Source organism: Haliotis rufescens, unplaced genomic scaffold (assembly GCF_023055435.1).
Source record: "Haliotis rufescens isolate VD_foot unplaced genomic scaffold, xgHalRufe1.0.p SCAF_6, whole genome shotgun sequence".
Lineage (NCBI taxonomy): Eukaryota > Metazoa > Mollusca > Gastropoda > Lepetellida > Haliotidae > Haliotis > Haliotis rufescens.
The window spans coordinates 60035192-60054259 of record NW_025964334.1 but is presented as its reverse complement, the minus strand read 5'-3'; the positions used below and the strand labels follow the sequence as shown (position 1 = coordinate 60054259).

The following is a 19068-nucleotide window of genomic DNA, read 5'->3' as shown; positions in this document are numbered from 1 at the left end:
AAGTCATTGTACAACCACATCCAGTCATTGTACAACCACATCCAGTCATTGTACAACCACATCCAGTCATTGTACAACCACATCCAGTCATTGTACAACCACATCCAGTCATTGTACAACCACATCCAGTCATTGTACAACCACATCCAGTCATTGTACAACCACATCCCATCATTGTACAACCACATCCAGTCATTGTACAACCACATCCAGTCATTGTACAACCACATCCAGTCATTGTACAACCACATCCAGTTATAGTACAACCACATCCAGTCATTGTACAACCACATCCAGTCATAGTACGACCACATCCAGTCATTGTACAACCACATCTAGTCATTGTACAACCACATCCATTCATAGTACAACCACATCCAGTCATTGTACAACCACATCCAGTCATTGTACAACCACATCCAGTCATTGTACAACCACATCCAGTCATTGTACAACCACATCTAGTCATTGTACAACCACATCCCATCATTGTACAACCACATCCAGTCATTGTACAACCACATCCAGTCATTGTACAACCACATCTAGTCATTGTACAACCACATCCATTCATAGTACAACCACATCCAGTCATTGTACAACCACATCCAGTCATTGTACAACCACATCCAGTCATTGTACAACCACATCTAGTCATTGTACAACCACATCCCGTCATTGTAAAACCACCTACCTGTCCCTGAGCAGCGCTCGAGATGACACGGAGTCGATGAAGACATCTCTGTTTGCGGCCAATCTTCCACAGCAGGTCCCGATACACACACTCCACCTGCAGCTGCTCTCGACGCACGTCCAAACGAGCCTCGAAGATGTTCTCCAGGATCGCGCTCAGTCTGTGTGAGGGACAAGATACTGCTCAACATCTCACACATTCTAGCTCTGTCGGTAGTGTACTTCATTTATACCATCAACAAAGAATTTACTAAATGTCCTCAATGCTACAGACGAACCTATTTAGGTAAGTTCCAAAAAATATTTTATGTTCACTTTGGTCTACAACCTTCGTATGAGTGAATTTATCAGGATATTTTGAAACAGTAATGTGTATTTTTCTATCAGGGATAAATGTGCAAAGTATTTCTTCAATTGGCCCTTGTTTAATGAAACACAGAGTACTCTTTACAGGTGAAGGTGACCATGAAGCAAACCATTAACTGTCCAGCTGAAAAGATCAGCTGAACATCCATCAGCTGTACACCCACCAGCTGTACAGACCATCAGCTGTAAAGCCACCAGCTGTACAGACCACCAGCTGTAGACCACCAGATGTACAGACCACCAGATGTACAGACCACCAGCTGTACACTCATCAGCTGTACAGACCACCAGCTGTACTGACCATCAGTTGTATAGACCACCATCCGTACACCCACCAGCTGTATAGACCACCATCCGTACACCCACCAGCTGTACTGACCACCAGCTGTACAGACTATCAGTATCAGTTGTATAGACCACCAGCTGTACAGACTATCAGTTGTATAGACCACCAGCTGTACAGACTATCAGTTGTATAGACCACCAGCTGTACAGACTATCAGTTGTATAGACCACCAGCTGTACTGACCATCAGTTGTATAGACCACCATCTGTACACCCACCAGCTGTACTGACCACCAGCTGTACAGACTATCAGTTGTATAGACCACCAGCTGTACAGACTATCAGTTGTATAGACCACCAGCTGTACTGACCATCAGCTAAGTGACCATCACCTGTACACCCACCAGCTGTACAGACAATCAGCTGTACAGACCACCAGCTTACAGACTACCAGCTGTACAGACCATCAGCTGTACAGACCATCAGTTAAATAGACCACTAGCTGTACACCCAGCAGCTGTACAGACCGCCTATTGTACAGACCATCAGCTGTATAGACCATCAGCTGTTTAGACCATCAGTTGTATAGACCACTAGCTGTACAGACTGCCTACTGTACAGACCATCAGCTGTATAGACCATCAGCTGTATAGACCATCAGTTGTATAGACCACTAGCTGTACAGACCAACAGCTGTACACCCAGCAGCTGTACAGACCACCAGCTTGGGTGTAAGCTGTGTGTAACAAAACCACAGGGTACAATTCAATGGTTACTTAATTAATTGTTTATTTTGCAAGATATGTTTAATGTAGGTGATACTGCCGCTGTGTATGGAAAGGGAATTTCTGTGACTGATTGCTGCCACTTTACATCTTTAAACCTCTTGTTAGAATCCTATGCTATCTGTTAGGATGACTGTTGATAGCCAGTGTGGTAATCAAAGTTGAATAAAGAGAGTCATATGTTATTTCTGTGTGGTTGATATTTGCAAATACAAAAACTTTACCAATGAAAAAATAAACATGGCATCAACTAAATGTTCACCTTTGCTCCTCATTGACAGCTGACTGTCGCCGTGACGACCCCATCTTCCCCTCATCATACAGCTGAAGTCGTGACTTCAACTCTCCGATCTGTGAGTAGAAGACAGATAACATGATTACTATACAACTATAACACTTGCTATATCGGACAACCAGAACCATAACACGTGCTGTGTCACACCACACCTGCCTCACAGGGTAAAAGTAAACATGTTTATTACTTGCCCGTGAAGAGATGACCCGTTTAATAAACATACAGCTTTATTAAACATTGTGTAATACCAAAACGCGTGCTTATGTATTCTCGGAACACGTTTCACGAACAAATATTGAAAGCTCTCAACATCCCTTGGCTTATTCAACGGCATTGTGTGTGGAGATGATAGATCACTGGGAGGAGCTTATGCACACTCGATGACCCCAGCAACCTTGTTGCTAGGGTGACGTCACATGGCATTGTTTCGCCGATGGATCTTGCAACAAAATTCAACAAATTACGTCATCGGGTATTGTGACATGATTGTAAACTTTGAGGTGCAAGGTCCCGTTCCACAAGACGATCGTACTCTAGCGCAACGACAGTCGTTACCCTTAGAAGTTAAATTATGTGAGTTGTGACAGCCTTAGCACTACGATAATTTTGTGGGACGAACGCCTGAATTCTAAAGGTGGACCATTGTATGATATTAAATTCATACGTTTCAACTTTTTACGTGTTTGAAGTATTATTCTGTTAAACTCAATTGGATTATGCCATGGATCGTGTAGGTGTCAGCCTATTTACACTCAACAGTATAATTATAAAAACATTATAAATGACAAGTAATAAATAAAATACTAAACTCGCTCTCGTGTAAAACCAATTTTATGAAACTCGTGAATAGTTGTGGTATCTCACTCGCATTTGCTCGTCAGATACCAGAACTATTCACTCGTTTCATAAAATTGGTATTACACGGGAGCTCGTTTAGTATTCTATATTTATTGTATACTTCATTGTGAGTTTTCTGAAGTTGAGAAAGTTGTTCATTGCAGTGAACATAACCCTTTTAACAGAACTATTGTCATGATAGAGTGACCTCCCCTCAAATTGTCCCCCTTTACCGTAAGAGTCTGGTCCGTTTACAAACTGTTGACAACTTTTTTACGTTAGTGTCACATTGACAAGGCAAAATAATGACGGGTGGTCATTTATGGAGTAAATATCGCTTCATGTCATTTGTTATTCTCTTGAAATGTCTCGTTATAAACTGTAAATTTCTCTTTAACTCGTCAATTGAGACAGTTCTTTTCGCAAAGCGCCATTTTTGTTACTTGACCAGCATGTATTCTTTCGCTTCCAACAGCAGTCTCATATATATATATATATAATCATATGTAAAGGTATGATACAGAATTTTTGCGCACATCCAATAAAGCTGAATCAATGAATCTCTGCTTCTATGAACACATCAGTGCAACATCAGCAACATCACTGCAGGACACTTTCATTTGGGAGGTCAGGTCATAGATGTTCACTTTGGTGAAATATGGTTGTGGTTCTGACATAACAAGGATCACAATGGGGACAGGCCATAATCAGTGGATCCTGTTACAGCTAAGGGAGGCGACTCTAAATGAAAGCAGGTATTAGCTGATCTCACCTCTTTCCGCAAGTCCTCCACAATCTGGCCGTACCGGGACACGTGGAAGTCCACATTCAGGATGTTCTTCTTCAGCTGGGAAACAGACAGACATATAAGTGATCTAGTGAGTGAGAGTGGGTGGATGGGTGGACTTGATGACCCAATGTTTCAACAACAATTTATATTTCCCCAAATTAAAGAAAATCTACAGGAAGTATGTTGTTCCTGTGGTCTACTCACCATGGCCCGGATGTGCTTGGCCCTGTCGGCATACTTGAGGGTGTTGTAGGTGTCTTCATACGACATGCTGGAAGGACTAAGACAACAGAAACAGGATGTCAATAAAACAACTAGATTCTGTCACGTTCAGGCCACTTGCCTGATACTCATATTCAGATACAACTTTTCATTTGGCAACAATACAATTACTCCTGTAACTTGTATATAACTAATATTTTGACTGGGGTTGGACGATGGTGTCCTCCCTACCTGACTGCTGCAAGACAGTGGGGTGGGTGGGGGTGTCCTCCCTACCTGACTGCTGTAAGACAGTGGGGTGGGTTGGGGTGTCCTCCCTACCTGACTGCTGTAAGACAGTGGGGTGGGTAGGGGTGTTCTCCCTACCTGACTGCTGCAAGACAGTGGGGTGGGGTGGGATGTTCTCCCTACCTGACTGCTGTAAGACAGTGGGGTGGGTAGGGGTGTTCTCCCTACCTGACTGCTGCAAGACAGTGTGGTGGGGTGGGATGTTCTCCCTACCTGACTGCTGTAAGACAGTGGGGTGGGTAGGGGTGTTCTCCCTACCTGACTGCTGCAAGACAGTGGGGTGGGGTGGGATGTTCTCCCTACCTGACTGCTGTAAGACAGTGGGGTGGGTAGGGGTGTCCTCCCTACCTGACTGCTGCAAGACAGTGGGGTGGGGGTGGTGTCCTCCCTACCTGACTGCTGTAAGACAGTGGGGTGGGTAGGGGTGTTCTCCCTACCTGACTGCTGCAAGACAGTGGGGTGGGGTGTTCTCCCTACCTGACTGCTGCAAGACAGTGGGGTGGGGTGGGATGTTCTCCCTACCTGACTGCTGTAAGACAGTGGGGTGGGTAGGGGTGTTCTCCCTACCTGACAGCTGTAAGACAGTGGGGTGGGTTGAGGTGTTCTCCCTACCTGACTGCTGTAAGACAGTGGGGTGGGTAGGGGTGTTCTCCCTACCTGACTGCTGCAAGACAGTGGGGTGGGGTGTTCTCCCTACCTGACTGCTGTAAGACAGTGGGGTGGGTAGGGGTGTTCTCCCTACCTGACTGCTGCAAGACAGTGGGGTGGGTAGGGTTGTTCTCCCTACCTCTGCTGTAAGACAGTGGGGTGGGTTGAGGTGTTCTCCCTACCTGACTGCTGTAAGACAGTGGGGTGGGTAGGGGTGTTCTCCCTACCTGACTGCTGCAAGACAGTGGGGTGGGGTGGGATGTTCTCCCTACCTGACTGCTGTAAGACAGTGGGGTGGGTAGGGGTGTTCTCCCTACCTGACTGCTGCAAGACAGTGGGGTGGGGTGGGATGTTCTCCCTACCTGACTGCTGTAAGACAGTGGGGTGGGTAGGGGTGTTCTCCCTACCTGACTGCTGCAAGACAGTGGGGTGGGGGTGGTGTCCTCCCTACCTGACTGCTGTAAGACAGTGGGGTGGGTAGGGGTGTTCTCCCTACCTGACTGCTGCAAGACAGTGGGGTGGGGTGTTCTCCCTACCTGACTGCTGCAAGACAGTGGGGTGGGTAGGGGTGTTCTCCCTACCTGACTGCTGCAAGACAGTGGGGTGGGTAGGGTGTTCTCCCTACCTGACTGCTGCAAGACAGTGGGGTGGGTTGGGGTGTTCCCTCTACCTGACTGCTGCAAGACAGTGGGGTGGGTAGGGTGTTCTCCCTACCTGACTGCTGCAAGACAGTGGGGTGGGTGGGGGTGTCCTCCCTACCTGACTGCTGTAAGACAGTGGGGTGGGTAGGGTGTTCTCCCTACCTGACTGCTGTAAGACAGTGGGGTGGGTGGGGGTGTTCTCCCTACCTGACTGCTGTAAGACAGTGGGGTGGGTAGGGGTGTTCTCCCTACCTGACTGCTGTAAGACAGTGGGGTGGGTTGAGGTGTTCTCCCTACCTGACTGCTGAAAGACAGTGGGGTGGGTGGGGGTGTTCTCCCTACCTGACTGCTGTAAGACAGTGGGGTGGGTGGGGGTGTTCCCTCTACCTGACTGCTGCAAGACAGTGGGGTGGGTGGGGGTGTTCTCCCTACCTGACTGCTGTAAGACAGTGGGGTGGGTGGGGTGTTCTCCCTACCTGACTGCTGTAAGACAGTGGGGTGGGTAGGGGTGTCCTCCCTACCTGACTGCTGTAAGACAGTGGGGTGGGTGGGGGTGTTCTCCCTACCTGACTGCTGTAAGACAGTGGGGTGGGTAGGGATGTTCTCCCTACCTGACTGCTGTAAGACAGTGGGGTGGGTGGGGTGTTCTCCCTACCTGACTGCTGTAAGACAGTGGGGTGGGTGGGGGTGTTCCCTCTACCTGACTGCTGTAAGACAGTGGGGTGGGTGGGGGTGTTCTCCCTACCTGACTGCTGTAAGACAGTGGGGTGGGTAGGGATGTGCTCCCTACCTGACTGCTGTAAGACAGTGGGGCTGTCCTCCCTACCTGACTGCGGCAATCATGACAGTTCGACAGTTGCCTCCCAGCGAGTCCTTCAGGAGCCGGGTCAACTTGCTGTCTCGGTACGGAATGTGGCCCTTGTTCTGAAACACATAAGTTATAAACAGTGAGGTTCATTTGTCAGTAACAGAGAATGAATGAGTGGAGGAACCCGGTTCATATTTTCTGAACATGAAAATGAGCATGTTAATCAGGCTCGCTTGAAAGTAGTTGGTGAATCTTGTACACTCATCTTCCCGAGTGGAGGACTCTGACTGGTCAATAGGAGAGTCATGGAGGGGACATAGCTGGTGGTGCTATAATCAACACCCTCAATTCCAGCCTAGTTCGGCAATGGTGGAAACTGGACCTTTTACTCCCTTGTCTCATAAAGGTGGGTACACTCAATTTCTGACATAACTGAGTTGGTATGCAAGTCAAGGCTGAAGCACGAAAACCAGTGGTTGATGATGAGAGCATCTGTGAATGTGGTCCAGTATGATGACAAATAACCTATTTCAGGAGAAGGAATCCAGTACTTTTGTTTGCTTGTTTGTTGTTTAACGCTGCACTCAGCAATATGCCAGCTATATGACGGCGATCTGTAAATAATCGAGTCTTGGCCAGACAATCCAGTGATTGGCATCATGAGCATCGATCCACGCAATTGGGATCGATGACATGCATCAACCAAGTCAACGAGCCTGACCACCCGATCCCGTTAGTCGTCTCTTACGACAAGCGTAGTCACCTTTTACGGCAAGCATGGATTGCTGAAGACCTATTCTACACCGAATCTTCACGGGTGGAATCCGGTACAAACAAAAACCTGATACTAACACTCAGCTGCCAGTCCATCACACAGCAAGTGAAAGTTCCTTTAATCCTGCTATTCGGTGAATGGACTGACTACCCAAGGATGTCATCGTATATCGCAATATCAATGCATCAATAAGATATATATGTTGATACTGTACAGATAAAAATGTATGAATATTGATATTAAACTGTCACAGAAGCATTTACATTGATTTACATTACCATGGTTAAGATGGACAGTGAAAAAATCAATCCTAAAATGTTGAAGTTTATGCCACATCTAGGGCTAACCTTGTTCTCCGCGAGAGCATTGATGACATTGCCAAGTGCCAGGAGAGACCTGTTGATGTTGGCTCCCTCTCTGAATCTAGCCCCTCGGTTCTTGGTGACTGTGGCCCTTTCGGACCCTGCCAGGTCAACTAAACACATCTTGGCCACCTTCACCTCAGCAGATATGTTAGCGGTGCGGTCTTTCTGTCGCACAAATACCTGCACAAAGAAAATTTAGAAAAAAATAAATTAAACAAATTTAACATAGAGAGTTGTTTTTCAAACATGTCAAATGGAAAAAATGCAAAAGTTAAACCTAGTAAAATCTAAATATATTTTTACACTTTTATACTTATCCTACATACTCCTAAATGCATCTTCTGCAATTTTTGACAGAAAGACAAAGCTGTGTGAGGTCCAGCTGAAGAAGATGTTCCAACTAGTTGTGTGGATAATACTATCTCACAGTGCCCATGCAAGTGACCACGGAAGTGATGACGTCGTGTATCTTCACATTACTGCTTGTTGTGAATATAAAATGCTCCAGCAATATACCAGCATCCTTTTGCTTGTTTCTTGTTCATTTTCAATTTATATAATTCTAATGGTTTGTGACTTCATGTCTTACTACACATTCTTGCTGGTTTATTAATATATCGCACTTGATGGTGGCTACAAATAACAGGAAATATCCCCGTCAGAATCCCAGATAGACTAACATCTAGTCTCTGAAATGAACACACTTCACAGAAAAAACAGTTGTAAAATTATAGTTATATAATATAATAAAAAGGAGCCCAAAGAGTCTTCATTTTCAGATACTGCAGTAATCTAGACTTGCCAAACATTATACACTTGCATGGGCTTTATTCGATATATTTGTTTCAGGGTCTGTATGACAGACTAAATCCCATGGTTGGCTTTTATAGAGGTGCTCCCTTAACCCATGTCTGCTCTTGCATCTTCATCTTGGTCTTCTTCTTCCCTCCATGGAGAGACATCCAAGACTCACTCTTTTGTCTCTAGCTATGCTCTAGACGAGACTGCCCTCATGTCCCAGCAGAAGTTTTCCAAGGCTGGGAACTATCAGCCACTTCTCTCAAGGACCATGCCCAGGACACCCTGTCTCTTCATGACAAGCACACCTTCCATATTCCGCTTATTAAACGTCCCATTCTAGCAAGGGTCCACTGAACAACTCCTTTACCTATCAGCAAGTAATCTTCATAAGAACCCCATGCTAACTTACAAATCCCGAAAGTTTAATTGACAGTATTCTCTTGTGGTATATTTTACATGTAGACATGCATTGTCAAGTTCCCAAGGGTGAATGTGGTATGCCCAAAGATAGTGAAGTGCAGTTACCTGGAAGACAGCGTGAGACCGTGACGACTCAGCGTTGGCATCAGTCGGGTGCTGGGATCTGTTCTTGTTGCCGAACTGGAGCATGTACAGGAGCTCCTCTGCATTCTTCGGCTGCAAGCAGAACAGCAGCAACTCTCACACGTGTGTCACATCAGCAGCAACTCTCACACATGTGTCACATCAGCAGTAACTCTCACACGTGTGTCACACCAGCAGCAACTCTCACCTGTGTGTCACATCAGCAGCAACTCTCACACGTGTGTCACATCACCAGCAACTTTCACACATGGGTCACATCAGCAGCAACTCTCACACGTGTGTCACACCAGCAGCAACTCTCACACGTGTGTCACATCAGCAGCAACTCTCACCGTGTCACATCACCAGCAACTCACACACGTGTCACATCACCAGCAACTCTCACACATGTGTCACATCACCAGCAACTCTCACACGTGTCACAACAGCAGCAACTCCCACACATGTGTGTCACATCAGCAGCAACTCTCACACGTGTGTCACATAAGCAGCAACTCTCACACATGTGTGTCACATCACCAGCAACTCTCACAAGTATCACATCAGCAACAACTCACACAAGTATCACATCAGCAGCAACTCTCACACGTGTGTCACATCAGCAGCAACTCTCACACATGTGTCACATCAGCAGAAATTCTCACACGTGTGTCACATCAGCAGCAAACTGTCACACAAGTGCCACATCAGTAGCAAACTGTCACATCTGGGATTTATATGTACCTTGTGCAGCGAGAGTCCTGGCACAATAACACCAGTGTTTGGGTCCTCTCTGATTGGCAGACTCCCCCGTGGCAGCAGCAAGTCTTGGATCTGTTCATTGTACACCTGCAAGAAAATGGAATAGGACGCATCAACACCTGCAGGAAAATGAAATATGATGCATCAACACCTGCAGGAAAATGGAATATGACGCATCAACACCTGCAGGAAAATGAAATATGATGCATCACACCTGCAGGAAAATGGAATATGATGCATCACACCTGCATGAACTATATAATGCATCAACATGTGCAGGAATATAGTACTGTAAATCTTGAAATTAACCATGTTAACGCGAGCGTGAATAAAATGCGAAAAACGTGAGCGGTCTTTACTGGCATTAATTAACTTCACATTTATGTCTCCAAATGACTATCCAACAATAAGACTCACTGCACACTTTGGATAGCGGAGATACCAACTTCAATATCAACACAAACCTGGTTTATTGAGCAGCAGTTGTAACAAGTGTATAACAATGTCAGTTCAAGAATAGGAATTACACAATGGGCATCCGGAGAGTTATCACTGCTTGAGTCAAAAGTTCCACCCACTCGTGTCAAGCTTGTTGACACCTTCTCTGCATACCAATCAGTGAACTGTTGTTGGTTCAATTATTTTATTGTCTTTGAACTTCTTTAATGCCAGTCAACCAAGTAAACATATAAACTCTGTATCAAAACCTGCAGAAATATTGTATAGGCTGCACCACACCTGCAGAAATCTAGTATAGGCTGCATCACACCTGCACTAATATAGCATAGGCTGAACCACACCTGCAGGAATACAGTATATACTGCACCACACCTGCAGGAATACAGTATATGCTGCACCACACCTGCAGGAATATAATATACTGCACCACACCTGCAGGAATACAGTATATGCTGCACCACACCTGCACTAATATAGTATAGGCTGCACCACACCTGCAGGAATATAGTATATACTGCACCACACCTGCAGGAATACAGTATAGGCTGCACCACACCTGCAGGAATATAACATTTGCTGCACTACACCTGCAGGAATATAACGTATGCTGCACTACACCTGCAGGAATACAGTATATGCTGCACCACACCTGCCGGAATATAGTTTATGCTGCACCACACCTGCAGGAATATAGTATAGACTACATCACACCTGCCGGAATATAATGTATGCTGCACCACACCTGCAGGAATATAGTATAGACTACACCACACCTGCTGGAATATAATATATTCTGCACCACACCTGCAGGAATATAGTATAGACTGCACCACACCTGCATGAATATAGTATAGACTACACCACACCTGCAGGAATATAATATATTCTGCACCACACCTGCAGGAATATAATATATTCTGCACCACACCTGCAGGAATATAGTATATACTGCACCACACCTGCAGGAATACAGTATAGGCTGCACCACACCTGCAGGAATATAACATTTGCTGCACTACACCTGCAGGAATATAACGTATGCTGCACTACACCTGCAGGAATGCAGTATATGCTGCACCACACCTGCAGGAATATAGTTTATGCTGCACCACACCTGCAGGAATATAGTATAGACTACACCACACCTGCCGGAATATAACGTATGCTGCACCACACCTGCAGGAATATAGTATAGACTACACCACACCTGCGGGTATATAATATATTCTGCACCACACCTGCAGAAATATAATATATTCTACACCACACCTGCAGGAATATAATATATTCTGCACCACACCTGCAGGAATATAATATATTCTGCACCACACCTGCAGGAATATAATATATTCTGCACCACACCTGCAGGAATATAATATATTCTGCACCACACCTGCAGGAATATAGTATAGACTACACCACACCTGCAGGAATATAATATACTCTGCTCCACACCTGCAGGAATATAATATATTCTGCACCACACCTGCAGGAATATAATATATTCTGCACCAATACCTGCAGGAATATCAGCGGTAGAAACTAACAGTTTCAGTCCACCAGACCTAATAATGATAACATATAGAAAAACCCTTAAAAATGGCAAATTTCTACCAGTCCTTATGACACCTTAACTATTGGGCAGTTTGGCAAGGACTACAGGACTAGTGCCAATTTCCAACGCTGAATATATAGTGTCACATAAATAAAGCAAAATTTAAGTGTTTTCTGGAAGACAAACACAATGAAAAGAACTGTCCCTCACTGAACTCAATACGTACCACATAGTTCTGTACTAATGTAATCGAAACAGAAGGTGTTCATATCCATTTCCATACCTCAAGATAGGAGATGGCCACATCACATGTCTTCTCATCCTTAAGGTTAGCGATCCTCTCGTACAGGTCAATCATTGTATGGTACATGACCCCGGGGCGGGTCTCACTCCCCAGCATGGTGTGTGTCTTACCGGCCCCTGTAGCCCCATAGGCAAACACTGAAACACACCAACATACACACATGACACTCTATCCTTAGCCCTTGGATCCCCCCATGAGAAGTTGTGGTACTGTATTCTAAAGGTGCTCCGAGAAAAGAGGCCTAATGGGTGTATGGATACAACTGTGAAGTGACATGTGCGGACTGTACAAAAATAGGTTATTTTTCCCCGTTAGTTTGAATTGTAACAAAAACATTATTTCGTATCTTTTCAGCAGACATGTCTACATTCAATAAATCTGACATTATATCTAAAAACTGCAATCATTACATAAACAGTTATCGTCTGAAAATGGGAAATTGCAGAAAATGAGTGCAAGTGTTTGATGCCATGTATCTCTGTAATAAAAATGTATTGAAGCTCGGTAATTGCATTTTCGTGTTTCTATTATACTGTAGTTTAAAATACATCAAGATGAAATTGTGATCTTTCACTCGTCATGCTCATAGGGTCTCATATCTCATGGTTGATCACAAATATTGACTGAACTGAAGATTGTGAACTTTTGTGTTCCATAATGATAGGACAAATTGTGATTTTTCACCAATGAGGTCCCTTATCTCATGGTTGATCACAAATATTGACTGAACTGAAGATTGTGAACTTTTGTGTTCCATAATGATAGGACAAATTGTGATTTTTCACCAATGAGGTCCCTTATCTCATGGTTGGTCACATATATTGACTGAACTGAAGATTGTGAACTTTTGTGTTCCATAATGATAGGACAAATTGTGATTTTTCACCAATGAGGTCCCTTATCTCATGGTTGGTCACATATATTGACTGAACTGAAGATTGTGAACTTTTATGTTCCATAATGATAGGACAAATTGTGATTTTTCACCAATAAGGTCCCTATCTCATGGTTGGTCACAAATGTTGACAGATTAATCATGTTAAAACTACAGGCTCAAAAACTGATGGAGGTAGGGATGTATTTATGGGATAGTCACATTCATGAAGTTGACTAGAATTGTTAAGTACAGCAATGTAAGTCCAAATGTCTACCTGAGCAGTTGTAGCCCTCCAGCAGTCCATCAAGGATCCCTTTCGTCGTGTGCTCGTACACCTCCGCGTTGGTCGTACATGGACCAAACACAAAGTCAAAGGCAAACTTCAAATCTTTATTCCGACGTTTCCGGATGTCTCTCGGTTGTCTGCGGAATCCGCGGACAGGTGAGTTGCTCTCCTTCGGGTCAAAGGCCAACACATGTTCATTCATGTCCCTCACAACAACTTCAAATGGACCGACCTTCTCTGCAGCATTTTCTGGCCTAATTCTGACAACAACTTTGACATTGCTGGACTTTGTAGCGTTAACATGGTTACGTTCTGATCCCGCCATACTTCGGTCACTCCGAGGCCGACCCACTGTCATCTTCTAATGTGTCCTCTATGGCTGCAATCTAACGTGAACACTGATGAATACACACATCTCCAATATCCCATAAACGACCATGGGTACACAGACTATACATCAGGGTGATGTTGTACCAAACAACCTTAGCACTACGACTGTTGTAAGTCTGTGTTAAGGTATGGGAGTTACGATCACCTTAGCACTACGACTGTCGTAAGTCTGTGTTAAGGTATGGGAGTTACGATCACCTTAGCACTACGACTGTTGTAAGTCTGTATTAAGGTATTGGAGTTAAGATCACCTTAGCACTACGACTGTCGTAAGTCTGTGTTAAGGTATTGGAGTTAAGATCACCTTAGCGCTAAGATCACTTTGAACATTGGCACCCAGGGTTGTATCTAGGATTCTTAACTAAGTGCTCCTGACAGGCAAATAAGTGAATTAAGACCAGTAATGGGTGTCTGTCGTTTCATCCATCAATCAGGACCACTGTTCATATGATCATTGATTCATTCCAGGCTCCAACTCCAAGGTAATTATCAAAACGAACAGTACAGTACACCAACACAATACTTGACAGGACCCTCATATTGCCTGCAAGGACCCTCATATTGCCTGCAAGGACCCTCATATTGCCTGCAAGGACCCTTAAAATGAATCATTGGGGGTCCAGGGCCCCACTTTTGTAAGTTAAGTCTCTGAAAAGGATATATTTTACAGAAAAAAAAACAGTTGTTAAATTATAGTTGTAAGACATAATAAAAAGAAGCCCAAAGACTTTCTTCATTTTCAAATACTGCAGTATTGATGGCATCCTAGATTTGCTAAAAATGATAGACTTGTATGGGCTGTATTGCATATTTGTTTCAGGGTCTGTATGACAGACACTGAGACTATAACTATAAGTCAAGGAACACCCTGTGTAAATGTACATGTACTTTTATCAGTAAAGTCTACTGGGAAATTTTCTTGACTTCAGACTAAAGCCACAGTAAAGGATATTCTTTCTAGCTGTTAATAAACATAACACATAGAATGATGGATCTTAAAATTGGACTTAAAGGGGCACTGATCTAACGCAATTCCCCGGGACTGGTTGTTGCCTTTATTATTGTTTTTTCCCAGTAAATACCTGGATGTATAGCAGAAATCTAGACTAGTTCGCGACCTCTGCTGCGCCATTCGTAAGCGGATTAGTCACTTTTATGGATAGTAATAAGGGCGTATGGTCACATTGATCAACAAAATGAAATACAGTTTTCGAGATAATAAGGAAATGTAGGTATCTTTGTGAGTAGCATCGGTAATGGTGACGAAGTTTTGATAAGTCACTTGCTTGGTAATTTTGCGATTTTCGTTTACACTATTTTGACTTGCAACACAAAGTATATATTTCACCTGAGCATATGCTTTTTTTATAGTGTCTATATTTTTTTACTGTCAAATGTGTAACAAATTTATTAAACGTCTAAATATTCAGTTATTTTACAAAGTGACTGAAAAACATTTTCATCTGTATTATTATGACAACGAATTCCTAACATTTTGATGTTTAATGTCATCACCAAGAGACTGAAAATGTAACGTTGAAAAGTACATTTCTAAGTTGTTTGGCTTTTAATCCTACATAATAATCTGTTGTGATGTTTGTAGGCCCTTTTGATCGTCTTGATCAATCTGGACAGATTTTTTAGTCAAAATGACTAAAATATTTACACATTTTATAAATTGCCTGAGAGAATCACATTTTACAAATTGACGGTAATATATACACGCTTACAAAGGAAAAGACCTGTGACAACAACGTCTATCGCGCATTGAAGAATTTCCCAACCAAGACGTAGAGAAACAAGAACGAATCGGTTCAAATGAAGGAAAACAAAATGCAGATATCATAATTACAACCTACCAAATTTATGTGTATAAGGTTTAGGCAGCTTCCTTGTTCGAAGAATGTATCCGTGAATATCCACACAAAGGAACAATATCCCACTCGTCTGCAGCTGTACAAAGAAACTTATTCGATGTCATGTGTCAAATATTTTAAAAGATATATATCGTTTCGGGATATTATAACCCGTGTTCGTTTCTCAACTGATCGCTTGGATTGTTTCAGGTGTTTTACATAAGTGTCAAGTCTCAGTGGTCGGCTGAGAAAGCCCACGTGACAACTATTTTCATAGCGTCCACGGTTCCTAAAAATTCCATTGAGTGATAGATAACAATGATCAATCAATCAACGTATTATCAGTTAACCCTTTGAACAAAGTATGTTGTTTTTACATCGGCACTTCGCGCCATGATATGAGTGTATTCCCTTTGTTTTAGTAAACCTAGACATGTAAACACTCACTTTTGACATATCCACTGTGCAAGATAACAGTGATTAATCAATCAACGTATTTTCTGTTAATCCTTTGATGACTAGGAACGATCCGTTGATTTACAAAAAAAAGTAAATCAACTGATCATTCATCTCTTGCTGGGCTGCCACGTGCATATTACATAACACACATTTCACCTCACTTCAAACCTGGATTTTGATTGAATAATTACCCCAGACACAATAAATGCCAAATGGGAACCTTTGTCAGGTAATATAAGTGGTGCTACCACTAATTGTACCTGTAATAAATTCATTAACTGAGCATCAAGTGAATGACGACAAATACACAAGTGTAGGGTTATACGAGAAAACGTGGATGACAACAAGGGAGTAGTAATCGTAGTATCGACGCAAGCCAAAATCCGAAAATGCTTTCACTGCATGGATACTGTTTTTAGTATTAAACTATAACCATCTGGGGTATTTCCAAATGAGTCTGTTTGTTTAGGCTGAAGAAATGAATTAACATGCGCCCTTTGTCGAAATCTTTATAGATCACAGTTAACCAATCAGTGTTCAAAAATGCGTAAAACAAGTATTGCCTCCAGCCTCCAAGTTTATTAAGCTGTCCTTGCAGACGGTACCCCAGTCTCTGGTCACGCTCAGTTGCGTTGCGTATCATCCGGGTACTCACGGGGGGAAAACAATAACAAAGGCAACAACCAGTCCGTTAGATCAGTGCCCCTTTAAAGTTAAATGCTTTGGATTGCACCAGGAGTTATAATTCAACTGAATACTATGTAATTTTAGAATTATCTGCCTGACAATCAGGCAGATTTAGAAAAAATTCCTGAAGCCTGACAGAAAAGTAACCAGCCACGACAGGCAGGCAGTTATGGTTATTTCGGACACTGATTGTGTGGGTATATGAGTATTGGTGAAAATACCAGAACTTAATTGCTCACACATGTATGTTCAGTCACAGAGGTGGTCGTTAAGTTCTGCTTGATTGTTTCAGATACAACATAAATTATTAAACAGTAAAGGAAGTGTGTAGATGTGGTAATGGAGAGAGTACAACAGGGGGTGGCTGTCTACGAGATGTGTCTACTGTATGCAACCATCAACTTGAAAAGTTAGATAAAGATCGATGCATTTCTACTCATGCTTTTTATACCAAGTGGCACACCAAATATAAATGTTATCACCTTTCAGCTGTTGTTGGATATTTCATCATCATAACATAGGGGACATGGGTACATAGCTGATGGTTAGACATTGCATAAATTATTGTAATCACATTTATAATCCTTCCCTAATCCTGATGGAATCAAGCCAACAGGGAGGAGCCTTGTCATGGGCACTCAATTCTGGCAAAAACAATGAAAGTTTTTTGAAGCGTATTGACTTTTTGTAGGCTAATTAATGAAAATGTGACATATGTCATGGCTAGTTTAGAAAGCATGGGTAAAACTTCAGCCCGTATCCCCCTTAAAATTATATATGATTAAAAGGATTGGGCGGCAATACATACATATTTTGGCGGGGGATACGGGCAGAAGTACGTCCATGCATCTATCATGACCACAGTTCTTGTATCACAAAATGTACCATGTAGCCGATAAACATACGGATGACCCCAGTCACTGATAGGCCTGCATCGTGTCGACTGAATCACGATTTCGTGAAGGTGGCTTATCATGTTCATTGTTATGAACGATCACGATTGTTTTCACAATCACGTGATGGCAACAATAAATATATACGGCCCATATATACTTCATGCAAAGTCGCTAACAACAGGTATACAACATTAAATAACTTACATCATGTATGGTAAACACGTCAACATTTCAGTTTGAAATCCCCACTTTCAATAAAAGAAGCCATTTCATTGGTCGAAAAAATCAGCGCCATCTGTTTGGCATTTTGGAAAAACCCAAGAGTTGCGTCCCTTTGATTTCTCTTTGATCGAATACTTTTCAAGTGTTCGCCATAAAGAGTTCTGTTGTGTGAGTTACGACTTCATATCTGGTAGAACCTAGTTTTTATATTTACCGCACTTTCAGTTTGCGTGAAAGTAAAGATGCGTCACACAGTTATGTATGGCTTTAGAATGGCACTCCCGGGTGAATCGTGGACGGTCCATTTATTAGGTTGCTTATTTGTTGTTTAACGCAGCACTCAGCAATATTCTAGCTATATATATGACGGCGGTCTGTAAATAGTCGAGTCTGGACCAGACAATCCAGTGATTTACATCATGAGCATCGATCCACGCAATTGGTATCGCTGACATCAACCAAGTCAGCGAGCCTGACCACCCGATCCCGTTAGTCGCCTTTTACGGCAAACATGGGTTGCTGAATACCTATTTTACCCCGGATCTTCACGGGTCACATTTATTAGCCCTCCAAAGTCAGTTGAAGTTCATGGTTCGTGGTATATAAGAAATAAATGTAGGTCAAATGTGTCTAAGAACAGAATATATGTGGTGGTAGCTACACTGGTGGTCCCAATGTCCTGTCAGTGATAATAGAAGTCTACCTCTCTCGTTGCCTACAGCTAATAGGAAATATATTTCAGTGCGCAGCAGAAATGCATGCATGTAAAACTATATTTTTTTAAATATCGATTTTTCTGCATTTCAAAGGTGTTTAAGAATTGGAAACACCCCCCGCCCCCCTACACGTTCATGTACACGTTACTGGGGGTTACCGTTATGTTCAATCATGTTATATCATCAAATGACTGTACAGTTGTGCTTTGAGTGAGTGAGTCAGTATGATTGTACGCCGCTTTCATCCGCATTCCAGCAATATCACGGCGGGGGGCACCAGACAGGCTTCGCACACGGTACCCATGTGGGGAATGGGACCCGGGTCTTCGAACGAACGCTTTAACCTCTAATTTAGGATGGCTTACCAATATCCCCTGTATACGAGTTTTGAAGAAACGTATTCCAAATTAGTGTGTCTCCATAAAGGGCCTTTTAATATTCTGGTGGGAGTTGGCGG

At 43.2% G+C, this 19068-nt stretch overlaps 1 protein-coding gene across 2 annotated transcripts in view; it reads right to left on the bottom strand.

Moving 5' to 3' along the window:
- Window positions 1–17963, bottom strand: part of LOC124119610 (kinesin-like protein KIF18A) — a 37015-nt gene extending 19052 nt beyond the window's left edge. For both annotated transcript variants that reach the window (XM_048386111.1, XM_046482171.2), the window contains exons 1-11: window positions 17878–17963; window positions 13374–13771; window positions 12202–12359; window positions 9887–9991; window positions 9125–9235; window positions 7781–7978; window positions 6677–6774; window positions 4256–4331; window positions 4034–4108; window positions 2392–2480; window positions 695–854 (exon numbers count right to left, since the gene is read on the bottom strand). In XM_048386111.1, the coding sequence (XP_048242068.1) occupies window positions 695–854; window positions 2392–2480; window positions 4034–4108; window positions 4256–4331; window positions 6677–6774; window positions 7781–7978; window positions 9125–9235; window positions 9887–9991; window positions 12202–12359; window positions 13374–13743 (1440 nt within the window). In that variant the 5' untranslated portion in view covers window positions 13744–13771; window positions 17878–17963. The remainder of the gene's footprint in view (window positions 1–694; window positions 855–2391; window positions 2481–4033; window positions 4109–4255; window positions 4332–6676; window positions 6775–7780; window positions 7979–9124; window positions 9236–9886; window positions 9992–12201; window positions 12360–13373; window positions 13772–17877) is intronic.
- Between the last annotated feature and the right edge of the window lie 1105 nt (window positions 17964–19068).